The following is a 13996-nucleotide window of genomic DNA, read 5'->3' on the forward strand; positions in this document are numbered from 1 at the left end:
GACAACACGCTTTCAAAATCCCTGAATATTTAACAGTTGGCTCTCTTGGGCCAGTACAAATTGGCTCCAGCCTACCATTGCGATTAAGCCTTTACTTATATTTGGTATTGAATTTCAGGGTTGGCTACCATTTATTAACTGTTGGACTTCCGAAAAATTATTTACCCTCGCTGGTCCTGAGTATCATCATCTAAAAGTAAGAGTTTTTACAGCTCAGACAGCTGTTATGCTAATCCTTATCTCAGTGAGTGTTTGAGGGATTAAATCAAGCAACTCATGAAAAAGTAGTTTGCAAACTCTCAAGCTTGATACAATGTAGGGTGGGGGCTTTCCTTACTTCTCTAATTGGAATCCCACCCAGGCTTACATATACTCCTTTTCAAGACCCATCCCAGATTTCAACTCCTCTGGGAAGACTTTTCCAACTCTCTAAGGTAGACTTTACCATCCCTCTTTTGTCCCTTACTGTTTCCTGTACAAAATTCCATCTTAGCATGTCTCTGGCTTTACTGCATGTATTGGCATATGAGTTCACGTTATGAATTCATAGTTGTTTCATCTCCGTGTGTCTGTGTCCCTTGCACAGTGCCTGCAACATGGAAAGAACTCAGTCACTTTTTGTTGACTTAATTGACATTTTGTATTATCATTAAGAGGCTGGAAAATGTGATTCACTTTGGACCAAAGCTGATGGGTAGACATTGATTATGGTGGTCTTTTCACTTAAACAAAGTTATTATCAGTGGTTCACTATCAGCTGTAGATAGGTTTTCTAAGGGGTTGAATAAGAAAGCACTAGAAGTCTTCTTGAAATTTTTTATTAACATCAAATTAGGTTAGATAGCTAGCTTTGGGGAGAGCCCAATTTAAAAGTAGAATATTGGCTGGGCGCGGTGGCTCAAGCCTGTAATCCCAGCACTTTGGGAGACCGAGACGGGCGGATCACGAGGTCAGGAGATCGAGACCATCCTGGCTAACACGGTGAAACCCCGTCTCTACTAAAAAGTACAAAAAAACTAGCCAGGCGAGGTGGCAGGCGCCTGTAGTCCCAGCTACTCAGGAGGCTGAGGCAGGAGAATGGCATAAATCCAGGAGGCAGAGCTTGCAATGAGCTGAGATCCGGCCGCTGCACTCCAGCCTGGGTGACAGAGTGAGACTCCGTCTCAAAAAAAAAAAAAAAAAAAGTAGAATATTACTGTGAAAATAAATTGCAACCGTCTTCCATGAGGGAGAATTCAGGGTTCTTTAGGGCCTAGAGGAAAAATAGTCATAATCAAAGTTAGGTGATCTGGGGCTCCTGATGATCCTACAAGAGCCACCTGATGGCTAACAGGAATGCATCTAGGTTATAACCAGGACAAATCACAGGGCTGTCAATAAGCCCTAGGCAGAGGCACAATATTTAGAGGCCTTTATTCAGTTTGGGGTGGCACGGACATGGGAAGGTGAAGGAAGTCCAGAGTTGGGATAAGGAGGCCTGAAAAAGAAGAGCAAAATTTTGGGAAAATCTTTTTTCCCCCTTAACAAATGTAAAGAACACAGTATTCATACATTGGTACTTACCTCTTACTCACTAACACTCATTTCTAAAAGCTACGGAGGAGGAAAGTTTAGCACAACCTGCAGTGTCAGAGTTTTACTGTCTTTGGGGGATAAGTAGTTTAGACACCTTTCAATACAAGAGCAATGTACACTTCTTCCTCTTGGGGCCCTGTGTCATTTTCCTAAGAGAAGGAAGAACAATGTGGGCTCTTGGTCACTTACAGGCTTTCTCATCTTAATTTTTGTTTCCCAAATGCTAAGATACTTATCTCTCCTCCTGCCTAGGTAATTTTAATTAAGAATAGACTTCTTTTTCTTTTTTACCATAATATGAGTAATTTTTTCTCTTTAAAATTTTGCAAATTACTACACAGTAAGATGATGAAGAACTGGAAAGAATGCAGGCTTTGGAGTTATATAAATCTGGATTTGAATCTAGAATCTGCTACTTCCTATCTGTGTAACCTTGGCACAAATGAGCCTTTCTAGGCCCTAGTGTTGTGATCTGTTAAAAGAATACCAATAATAGTACTTTCTCATTAGGTTGCAGTAAAGATGAAATGAGATTAAAGTTTGTAAAGCACTCAACACAGTGCCTGGCACCTAGTCTGTTAAATAAATGCAAGTGGTCACTTCATTATTATTATTTACTATTATATATTAAAGGAGCTCACTAGAGAGCAGAAACCCAGAAAACAAGGTGCAGATTGCACAGTGCTTGATATGCACTGTGATAAAGGTAGGTCTCCTGACTTGGACACAGCGACTAACCCAGTGACTATGAGTGCAGATGCGGGGGAGAAAGATCATGACTGAGGCCTTTGTGCGCTGTGATAAAATGTCTGAGCCACAACCGGAGGAGTCTAAGTCAGAGAATGCCTTGGTCAGAATCTTTTAGATTGGCTACTCTGGCCAGAGTATGGAGAGTGGATTGGAGGGTGTTAAGATTGGTAGCAGAGGGATGACTTTGGAGGCTTTTGACCTAATTGGAGTATTCAGGCAGTAGTATACAAAACTGGAAAGGAGAGGAGAGTAAAATGAGATGCCCCAGAGGAAAATCAATAGAATTTATTTTTGGTTGATGCCAATCAAACTATGTATAATGCATTTTTACTTTCCTCAGAACACTGTTATTTTACTTTATTTTATTTTATTTTATTTTATTTGTGAGACAGAGTTTCGTTCTTGTTGCCCAGGCTGGAGTGCAATGGTATGATCTCAGCTCACCACAACCTCTGCCTCTCGGGTTCAAGCGATTCTCCTGCCTCAGCCTCCTGAGTAGCAGGGATTACAGGCATGCACCACCACATCCAGTTAATTTTGTATTTTTAGTAGAGATGGAGTTTCTCCGTGTTGGTCAGGCTGGTCTTGAACTCCTGACCACAGGTGATCCTCCCGCCTTGGCCTCCCAAAGTGCTGGGATTACAAGCGTGAGCCACATTGTAAAATATTTTAAATTAGTAGAGTGATCTAACTTATTAACTATGTGTCAGTCCTCAAATTTCTTTTTCTTTCCCTTCAGAAAAGTTTCTCTGTACCTTACACCTCCCTTCCACCTCTCTTACCTCCCTCCCCAACAAAAGGTGCCTTCAGTATTTCCAGACATTTTCTTTGTAGAGACTAGTAAATAGTTTGGGCAATAGGTCCTACCAAAAAAAGGTGATGAACGCAACTTTATCACTGAACTAGGCATACGGAAACTTGGAGAGAAGGGCATGCATACAGTACTCAGGCCTTGATGGGGGCACTGTGAAGGTGACCATTTATTGAAGACTATGAGGCTCTCTGGTCACAGTGCAGAACTGGAGAGCTATCCATCCAGGTGATAACTATGCTACAAAACATTTCTGTGATCCCTTTTCCCTTTGGCTAAAGTTTCCCTCAAGTGTGAGCATTGGGGTACATGGGTTTGGATTGACAGATGTTTATTTATCCAATCTGTACTTACTGAGTGTCTACCACATGCCAGGCATTGGGGATATAGTGGTAGCCAAGACAGACACATTCGCTGAGCTGAGGAACTCACAGTCCAAGTGGGTCACTAAACAGATAATAATACAGATAATAAACTCTGGGATTCTGATCACTTTCCTGAATGACGAATACGAGGTGCTATGAGAGTGATTCACTTAATCAAGGGATCAGAGAAAGGCTCTTTAAGGAAGTATAAAAATTAAGCTGAAACCTGGAGGATATGTAGGAATCAGTAAGGCAAAGTGAGGAAAGAAGGGGATTCCAAGCAAACGAAACAGCTTGAAAACTAGCAAAGGATACTGAGAAAGACCAGCAAGTCGGAAGAAAATCAGGAGAGTGTGAAACTGTGGAAGCCAAGGGATAAGCCAGTCTACACAAGGAGTATGGAACCAAGCGTATAAAATGTTGCTTAGTGAAACTGAAGTCATTGGCAAGACTAGATCCAGGTTTTGTGGGGGCCTGAACCATACAATTTTGAGGCACTCTTTGAGACAAAGAATACAAAACTACAAAAATAAAACTAGGTATGAAAGTGACTCTTTATCTAGAATGATTAAAGAAATCTCCTCTCCAGCAAATACTAGAGTGTTTGGAATTCTGGGTCCCCTTTCCCCCTGAAATTTCTTTAGGTAGTTTGCAAGAAATGCTTCCTGACTGCAATCCAGCTTCCCTTCCGTAAAACACTGTGGGTTCCACACTCACAGGGGTCCCACGCTCATAGCTCATGCAAGTGAGGTGTCCTGAAGCTCCATTTTGGCAGCATCATCTGCCTCTGATTTCTGGTGCCCTTAAAGACCAGTTTTGTATGTATCACGGTAGCTAAAGTCAGAGAGAGGGTTGAGAACCGATAGAAAATGAAGATGTCAGTGGAGAAAGAGGATGTTGGTAACTCTTCCAAGAAGTTTGGGTGTAAGGAAGAGAATAGTTTGGTAGCTGAAGGGGCATGTGGGGCTATGGGAGGAATTTAGGGGGAGATTTAACTGGAAAGACTTGAGTATTTTAAAATAAAAATGAGAGGGAAGAGATGGGACCTAGAGCACATGTGGAGGAATGAACTTAAGTCAGGAAATGTGAGACTTTATCTTCTGAAATAAAAAGGAAAAAAAAAGAAGGTTCAGTCTGTGCAAGGAGGTTTATAAATTTGGCAGAAAAAATCATTAATTTCCTTTTTTTCCTTGATGAATTATACAGTGAAATCATCACCTGAGATGTGAAGGAGAGTGTGGGGAAGGAGAAGGGATGTGGGAGAATGAAGAAGGTTTTTATTTTATTTTATTTTATTTTATTTTTTTTGAGGCAGAGTCTTACTCTGTTACCCAGGCTGGAGTGCAGTGGCACGATCTCAGCTCACTGCAAACTCTGCCTCCCAGGCTCAAGTGATCCTCCCACATCAGCCTCCTGAGTGGCCAGGACTGCAGACATGCATCACCACGTCCAGCTAATTTTTGTATTTTTGGTAGAGATGGGGTTTTGCCATGTTGCCCAGCTGGTCTGAAACTCCTAAGCTCAAGTGCTCCACCTGCCAGCCTCCCAAAGTGCTGGGGAGAAGGTTTTAAAATAGTTGCTTTACAGTGTGAGAAAGCAAATTTAGTAGAGAAAGGAAATTGGACCACTAGGTAACATTACATGTGAGAATTGTAGTCATGAATTTAACATAAAACCAGTCAGCCCTTTTTTGTGATTTTTTTAATGTGGCAATGTGTAACTACTTTAGACATGTTGGATTCATCCAGGCGTGGGATTTTTCCAAATAAATAATATGAAGAGAAAATATGGAATATTTTCAAGGAAGTGATTAAGATGGGCTAAGGAATCTAAGCCGGTCAAGGAAGGAAATGACTTCAGAAGTGGGCTGATGCATTATGAAAAGGGGTGAGGTCTATAGATTTGGAAGCTGAGGAAGTCCAAAAGTATTGTAATGGGAGTAGTTGAGTAGGGTCATACTGGCCATCATTGCGTCACTCAGTGTCTGACTGCACTGACTTGTAACAGCCTGATCCTTCTCATATTGCTGATATGAGATTAAAGTTCTAAGAAACCTCCAATAAATACATAATAAAGAGCCCCCCTTGAAATTCTAAGGTTTTCCAGTCTGTGATCCAGGCATGTCTGGGCTGTATGGTAGGGTGATGGGAGGGTCCACTGAGGAGTCTGAGGCTCTTGGAAATGTATTTTATCCTAAAGAAAGAGTAGCGTGAGGTGCAGTGGCATGGGCCAACTCAAGTGGGTCAGTGATGAAAGGACGAGGCACTTTGAATTCAGCAGTCATCATGGTCTGCTCCAAGAACTGCTTCTTGAGTTGGAAGAGAAGATTACGCAATCAAGAGTGAGTTGAGGCCAGGCACAGTGACTCACGCCTGTACTCCCAGCACTTTGGGAGGCCGAGGCGGGTGGATCACCTGAGGTTAGGAGTTCAAGACCAGCCTGGCCCACATGGTAAAACCCTGTCTCTAGTAAAAATACAAAAATTAGCCAGGTGTGGTGGTGGGTGCCTATAATCCTAGCTACTCGGGAGCCTGAGGCAGGAGAATTGCTTCAACCCAGGAGGCAGAGGTTGCAGTGAGCCGAGATCACGCCATTGCACTCCAGCCTGGGCGACAGAGAGAGACTCCACCCCATCCCCCACCCAAAAAAACCCCGAGTGAGTTGAAATGAACAGCTCTGTTTGCTAAAATCTCACCGATCATACAAAGCAGCAAGCAACCTGTGTAATAGAATATATCACAGAGGAGCAAAATTTAAATTTCGGAATTAATTGTAATAGCAACAAAATATTGCAGGAAGTTGAATTGTTATGATTGTGAGGGTTCAAGAAATGACATTCGTATAATTGCAGGTGGGGGACAAAGCCATAGAATTTTTTCTTTTGTTATTATGACCCTATTTTTATGCTGTGACCTACATGGCCTGGCCAAACACAGCTTACATAGATTCCTGCTATGCATATTTCTGGGGTTGATGTAACTGCAGATTTGTAGGTAGATACCCATTACTGATAAAGGCTCAGTGATCTCTTAACGGCCCCAATCCCATGTAGCAGCTATTTTTTTTTCTGTGCTAAGATCTACAAATTCACTTAATACTAGAAAACAGTAAGACGAAAACTCAGAAAATCTTGGTTAGAATTTAATGTTACTTCTAGGAGGAGCTCTGTAACCTACAAAGATTGGGGCCTTGATCTGATGTGATTGAGAATATGGAAGGATAAATAAATTCAGGCTTAAAGATAATCTTTTAAGAGTTGCTTTCTGTTTGTTTGTTTGTTTTTATAAGTAAGCAAAAATGTCTGTGCTTTACCAAAATCATCACACCAAGAAACTGCTCAAAATATCTGCTCATCTCTTTTTTCCATCTCCATATACCCATTAATGCATAGGACACCAGAGCAGCAGCTGTCCTTCAAGTGATCTCATTAAAGTTCTCTTATTTTGTAGGTGATGAAACTGGGGCCCAGAGAGGAGAACTGAGTTGGCTGATTAATATCAAATCTAGAACTCAAGTCTCCTTACTCCTTGTTTAATGAGTTACTCCTATACACTGTTCAAGAGAGACTCACTTGGAGGAGATTGCTAAAGGTACAGTTTTGCTACATGAAACCTGCACACCTACAGGGATGCAGCTCCAGCTGTTCAAGAAAACTTCATATTCTTAGGGGTCTGAAAGAGAAGGGAGCCCACATTTCCCTTTCTAGGTGGGACTGGTAACTGAATTTTCCACGTTCAAAGTATTTTCCTTGGGGGCCTGGGTTGAAACCTGGTCCCTTACCTGTAGCTGTGCTGTTGCTGAAAGCATCTTCTGCCGAGTTTGCAGCACTGTGGATGAGGATGAGGATATTGGTACGCTTTGTCTCAGCCACCTTATATCTTCCCACATACAAGACAGCTGCAAAAGAAGGCACACAGTCATGTCATCGTCCAAGCCAGTACATGATTTAGGTTGTGGCATCAAAGCAAAGCAGGGAGAAAGAAATCTGACCCCTGATGTTTATTCTCCAGTCCATTTTCAGACACACACGAAACAACTTTTTGATCTCTGTCCAATTGGAAAAAGATCTGAATGCTAATGAAACGGTCAGATCCACATTTTAGTCTTTGCCAAATGATCCCATAACTCAGAACAGTGGAGACACATTGTGATGGGATGCAAGCCTCTTTGCTTTGAAAATGTAGTGTACATGTTACTTTGGTGCTTTTTTAAATACGACATAGGGCATGCGAGGGCTGAAAAGGACCTTTGAGATACTTTATTTCTACTCCAAAACTTTGATCGCTGGAGACCCCTCAACTAATGTTTCAGAGATTTGTGTGCAGCAACATTGGTACAAAGTAGAGAAAAATGAAATCAGAACTTAGTATACCTTCGTGAACCACAGAAAATCTGGTGTAATAGAACTGGTGTGAGAGTCATCTATTTCAACAATTGGTACTTGGTCTTCATTGGTGACTAAGATATTGTCTTTATAATAAAATATAACGGCTATGTAGAGTCCCCTAAAAAGAAAAAGGAAAATAAAAGTATTGTCCTCAACCATCTTGGAAAAATATTTGTTTTGGATGTGATAAAAGACGAATTTAAAATATACCTAGGAACACACTCCTTCTAAGCATCACAAGTTCACTAGTTACAACTCAGAGAGAAAATTACTGTCTTGCACAAATTCTCAGGAGAAAAGTGAACTTTATTCTTTTGAACACAAAAAAGAAATTTCTACCAAGTTTCCACTCAGAACCAAAATCAGCGCATTCTTGAAAAGTTAAGATTTCCTGAAAAAACTACATAGAACCCACCGTTTTAAGGTCTTCACAAACTTGTTTGAGGAATGGAACAGGTGTTTCAGGCTCCTTGAGACTGACTGCTTGCGGCCTGTGGTTTGTAATTTTGTACTTTCTGGAATGTATTTTAAAAAATACAGTATAAATTCCACTGGGCAGATCAACACACCCAATTCTGTCTTCCTACCTTCCTGCCTTCCCCTCCCCCATCCCTTTAGTGTCACTTATCCTCAGGTTCATGTAGGCATTCTGCTCGTTCATGCCTATAAGAAGCTCTTGTGGCCGGGCATGGTGGCTCTCACTGGTAATCCCAGCACTTTGGGAGGCTGAAGGGGGCAGATCACGAGGTCAGAAGTTCAAGACCAGCCTGACCAATATGGTGAAACCCTGTCTCTACTAAAAATACACAAATTAGCTGGGCATGGTGGCATGTGTCTGTAATCACAGCTACTCAGGAGGCTGAAGCAGGATAATCGCTTGAACCCAGGAGGCAGAGGTTGCAGTGAGCCGAGATCGCGCCAGTGCACTCCAGCCTGGGCGATAGAGTGAGACTCCGTATCAAAAAACAAAACAAAACAAAACAAAAAACCTCTTGTATCTTGAGATGCCAGTAGTTAACTCAATGAACAACTCCTCAAAAATGCTGGAGATAAATAGTATTTATAACTGCAGAGGAGACCACCTGTGTGTTCTGTTGATACTCTTTGCTTGGAAATTTTTGATTTATTTTAAGGTAGGATAAAAAGACATGTAATCAACTCCTTTGCCCTTCTCCCTACTCCCGCAATTGCCTTCTAATATTCATATAATTCTCAATGCTGCTAAAGCATTCCCTGTAAGTCTACATATTCCATTAATTTTTTTCATTATAAAATTATTATAAGCACATTACAGAAAGTCTGGAGAATAGAAAAAAAAAAGAGCAAAACCCCACCCATATCATCTCTTCACTTCTATATAACCACTGCTAGCATTCTGGAACAGTTTTTTTCTTCATTGTGTATGTTGGTTTACAAAAATGGGTATAGGGACGGGTATGATTATCATCCTCATTATTCAGAAGAAGAAACTGAGGCTGAGAAGTGAAATGAATTGCGCAAAAAGTGAGTACCTGGGAAAACAGACATTCATTAATTGGACAAATATTTATTGGGGGCACTACTATGCATCAGACTCTGCAGCTACAGTGGTAAGCAAATAATTCATTGCCTCTGTTCAGGTCTTCTGCTTATAACATGGAGCTTGCCCTAATAAAGGTAGTAGACTTCCTATACTTCCTATAACAGCCTTTGCAAATAATATTGCGCGGAGCTGGACTACATTATCACTATTGTAACTCTCATATTCTATGTAATGAAGGGAAGCTGAGGTTGTTGGCATCACCACCAGACTGCTGACAGACATGTCACTGGAGACGAGAATATGGTCCATATCACTGCTGTTAGGCATAGAAGCCTGGGCAGGTGGCCCATGACGGAAGGCCAGTGTGTCTTTGGTTATGATTATATAGGAACAGCTGACTGACACAAGCGTTCATGCCAGTTTCAAGCTTGTGTTGGTAATGGTTATTCCTTGCAGAACACAGCAAAATCATTCTTTTTTTCTGACTTGAACATGAGTTTGGCTGCTTGGAAATAATGCTGCTGGGACTTCCAGTTAAATATGCAAGAGTGAACATGTTTGTTACATACTGCCCTTTCCCTAAACCTCACTAAAAGCAGAGTAGAAATTAAGAAAAGAAGGAAACAACATAAATTTTAAAAGACAAAGTGATGGAAAAGGAGACAAAAGTTAGTAAATTTCAGTAGCTGGAAAGCAGATGGATAGAAAGATTTAAGACTTAGACAGATGAAGTCGAAGGCAGCAGTGGAGAAAGTTCAGAAGTGATCTGATTCACTCCATGGTCTCCATGGACTGCTCAAAGTGAGGGGTGAGTGTGAGCTAAACACCAGAAGAATTTGTGGAAGTCTGTTAAAAAAATAGTTAGACTTCTTGATCTCCTCCCTTGTTATATGACTGGACACATACCTCTTCCCCACTCTAGAAGAAAGCTAGTGGCTTGTTCTCTGGAAGTCAACAGATAAACAAACAAAAACCCAAAAGAACAACAACAGGCATCTCTGGAATGGGAGACACCAGGTAGTGTTGAAAATGGGGTACTGATGATGGTGGTAGTGTACCCCAACTGGGCAGATTTATGCATAAGTTTTTATACATAACATTTCCCTATTGAGTTCTCAGAACACTGGTGTCCAAACTTCTACCTTCCAAGCAGGACACTGGAAGAAACTTCTGTGGAAAATTTGACCAGCCTAAGAGAACCTACCCAAAGATTCTGACATTGGGAATATCCCAATGGAAAGGTGGTACCAGGTCACCTTACAATGAATCCTGTAAGTAAAGAGCCCTATGCGTGTGCTCAGAGCTTCCCAATGGCTATTGTTTCCCTTCTCTGAAATCTGAGTATTCATTGAAGGATCACCAGGCAGTTGAGAAAAGCATCTAACATGAAATACAAAGGCCAAAAATTAGTGAACAAAAGACGAATTTACACAAAAGAAAGATTATTCTGAGAAAAGAAAATATAAAATGAAACAAAGCCTGCCATTAATATTCTGAGAAGTAAGAGAAGACTTGCATCCTTATAAACAGAGTAAGAGTCTAGAAAAAGAACCAGAGGACAAAAGAGAGCACTGGCAATTAAAAACATGTTGTCAAAAGCTGAGAAACCCAATAGAAGGCTTAGCAATTAAAGCTGATGAAATCTCCAAGAAAGTAAGGCAAAAGGATGTAAGGATGGAAAGCAGAAGAAAAAAAGAAAAGAAAATTAAAGGACGAATGTAGGAGAACCAAAATCTGAATAACAAGAGTTCTAGTAAGATGGAGGAGAGGAAAAGAAGGCAAAGAAATACTTAAAGAAGTAATTTAAGAAAATGTCTCACAATTAAAGGGTATAACTTTTCATGTTGAAAGGACTTTCCAGGTGCCCAGTATAACAGATAACAGATGCCTTAGTACATCACTGTGAAATTTTAGAACATTGGAGTCAAAAGAAAACTTAAAATCTTCCAAATAGGGGAAAAAAAGGTTTCATATAGAACCTCTGGAATTAGAATGACATCAGATTTAGTCCTGAAAGCTGGAAAACAATGAAACAATACCTTCAAAATACGAAAAAAAGGATTTCAACCAAGAATTCTATACTCATCCAAAACCTTGAATAAATGTTAAGTAGAATAAATACACCTTTAGATATACAATGTCTCCAAATATTAGTTCCCAAGCCCCCTTTCAGGATGCTGCTAGGGGGAAAGCTCCACCATGCGATACAGAAAGAAGGAACCCAATACTGGAGAGTGATAAGAAGAGTCCTCAATACCGTGGTAAAAGGCAATCCAAGGGTGACAGTTGCACACTAGGCAACCAGTGACCAGTCTAGACTGGAGCAGGACAGAGGACTCCATGAATGTTTCCTTAAGAAGAGGCAATAGAAACACCTAAAGCATCTGATTATATTGAGAGAAGACTGATCCAATTTGAGAATAGTTTGGGGATTAATTATTATAGCCATAGAGAAAAACAAGCAAATGCACAATAAATGGTTGTTAACTCAGGGAAAACAAAAAGCTATACAGGAAAGGAAAATAATCATATAATTTGTCATTATAATGTAAACAGTAAATACTGATCTTACTAAAATTCAATATACATATATTTGGAGATTGAGATGATAGGAACTATGCATGCAAAGAAGGGAGGGGTAGGGTAAAAAGAGATGCATCATTACTTTCTTTAGTGAGGTAATGACTAAAACTGAAAAACATAATTAGAAATATGAGCATGTTATTTAGAGATATGGGGAAAATACTAAAAGAATTAGCTAAAGGTTAAGAGGTTATCTTTGGGGAGGAAGAAAATGGAAGAAGGAAGAAATTGCTTTTAAGAAAACATTAAAACTGTTTTAAGTGTTTTACTGAAGTCATTCAATCCTTAAACAATGAATGAATGAGGTATATATAATTATTATCTGCATTTTAGAGATGAGAGAAATGAAGCACAGAGTTGTTTAGGCAGTTTGCTCAAGGTCACACAGCCAGCAAGAGTAAAAGTACAGCCCAGATTTGAACTCACGCAGTCTGGCTTCAGAGACACATTATAGTTATATATAGCTTACATAAAAATGAAGATTAAACTAAAAAAATCAGACTAAAAATAAAAAGAGAAAAATAAGAAATACTACTACCAGCTGGGAAAAGGGCACATGCAAGCATTAAATATTCTAGGTCTGGTCACATGGTAAAACTGTACTTTGGAGCCCTTGTGGTTGAATGGGGCCATGTGACCACCTCTGGCCGATGAGTTTTGGGTGTAATAACATGCAGAAAGTCTTGCCCATATGAGACCTTCAAGAGTTTTTTTCCTCTCTCCTATGGTTGCTGGCAAATATTTCCAGAGAGAGGATGATAACAACACAGAAGGACTCCCACTGATCAGTGGAAAATGCATAGCATGAGGGAGAGAGAAAGGTTTGGGGAATCATTTGGTTACTGTAACATAGTAGGGTTCACCTTGACTGACACATGGTCTAAACTAACTTTTCTCCTAAGAACCTTGCGGCTTCTCTACTGTTCTTCTCTGCTTGGTTTGGAGCTCTGGAGCAACAGTTCATTTTCTATACTCTGAATGCAGTAGTTCCCTAGCTTGTAAGTGCATGGAGCATAGGAGTTTACTTCATTCATGTTGGCATGTCTAGCCCCTACTATGTGACCTACAAATTACATAGTAGGCAGGGTTCCAGTTAATATTGTTTTGCAGGTTGAATAATTGGATAATAATATAAATTCATCCCTATAGGATATTGCTATGATGAACATGATTGCTGTTTTAATATTGTAATTCATTATGTATGCCAGTGTACTCACCTTGTGAACAATGAAGTTAGCTTAACATCTCCCTCGAATTTTCATCCCAGTGCTAAGCATGCAGATCGGCTTTGGCCAGTTCTTTAGCCAAAATGTAGAAATTAATGTAGATGTCGGTACCTCTTATTTAGGAGTTTAGTAGGAGAAGTGATTTTTATTATTACTCCCATATTTGGAATATGTTGTATAGTTAGTGAGTCATTAGAGGGTCATTACAGTTCAGTTACCAATTACACTTCAATTCTAGGGAATATCCATAAAGTGCTGAGGATGGACAGTGGCTCCATTCTCAATGGGAGAAAAGTAAGCCATAGTTTGCCAGGTAAAGACTGCATTAGGTGAATTTAATGCACCTAATTTACTCTTCATAGCAATCCTGCAAGATAGGTAATATTATCCTGACTTTGCTGATCAAGAGGCTGTGGATCAGAGTGGTGAAATGCTCTTCCCAGTAATGAACAGCTTGTAAGTGGTAGAATTGGAATCTGAAATAATTACTTTTTCTAATTGTAAAGTTGGTAAAAGTTTATGTCCCCAAGAAACCACTTAGTATTTCAATGTATTTGAATATTTTAAATAAAAATGTTGTAATAATAAAAAATAATGAATAATAATTTGGTAATTCTCTGTAAGTAATACATATATTATCCTTCATTTATCCTTCTGTACTTAGGGTTATGTTAAATCATCTTAGATTCATTCTTTGTGTGTGTGTGTGCGAGGTAATTTATTTTGGCATATTATAAGTCAGCATTTCCCAAAATTTGTGCTTTGGAATACCGATAC

General features: G+C 39.9%; 1 protein-coding gene across 1 annotated transcript in view; it reads right to left on the bottom strand.

Annotated features, from left to right (window-relative positions):
* The window catches only part of ANKFN1 (ankyrin-repeat and fibronectin type III domain containing 1), a 330330-nt gene that overhangs the window by 17875 nt on the left and 298459 nt on the right, over positions 1 to 13996 (bottom strand). Inside the window, exons 11-13 of the mRNA XM_011979240.1 lie at positions 8304 to 8403; positions 7874 to 8006; positions 7282 to 7398 (exon numbers count right to left, since the gene is read on the bottom strand). Coding sequence (XP_011834630.1) covers positions 7282 to 7398; positions 7874 to 8006; positions 8304 to 8403 — 350 coding nt within the window. The remainder of the gene's footprint in view (positions 1 to 7281; positions 7399 to 7873; positions 8007 to 8303; positions 8404 to 13996) is intronic.

The sequence above is a fragment of the Mandrillus leucophaeus genome, unplaced genomic scaffold (assembly GCF_000951045.1).
Source record: "Mandrillus leucophaeus isolate KB7577 unplaced genomic scaffold, Mleu.le_1.0 Scaffold20, whole genome shotgun sequence".
NCBI lineage: Eukaryota > Metazoa > Chordata > Mammalia > Primates > Cercopithecidae > Mandrillus > Mandrillus leucophaeus.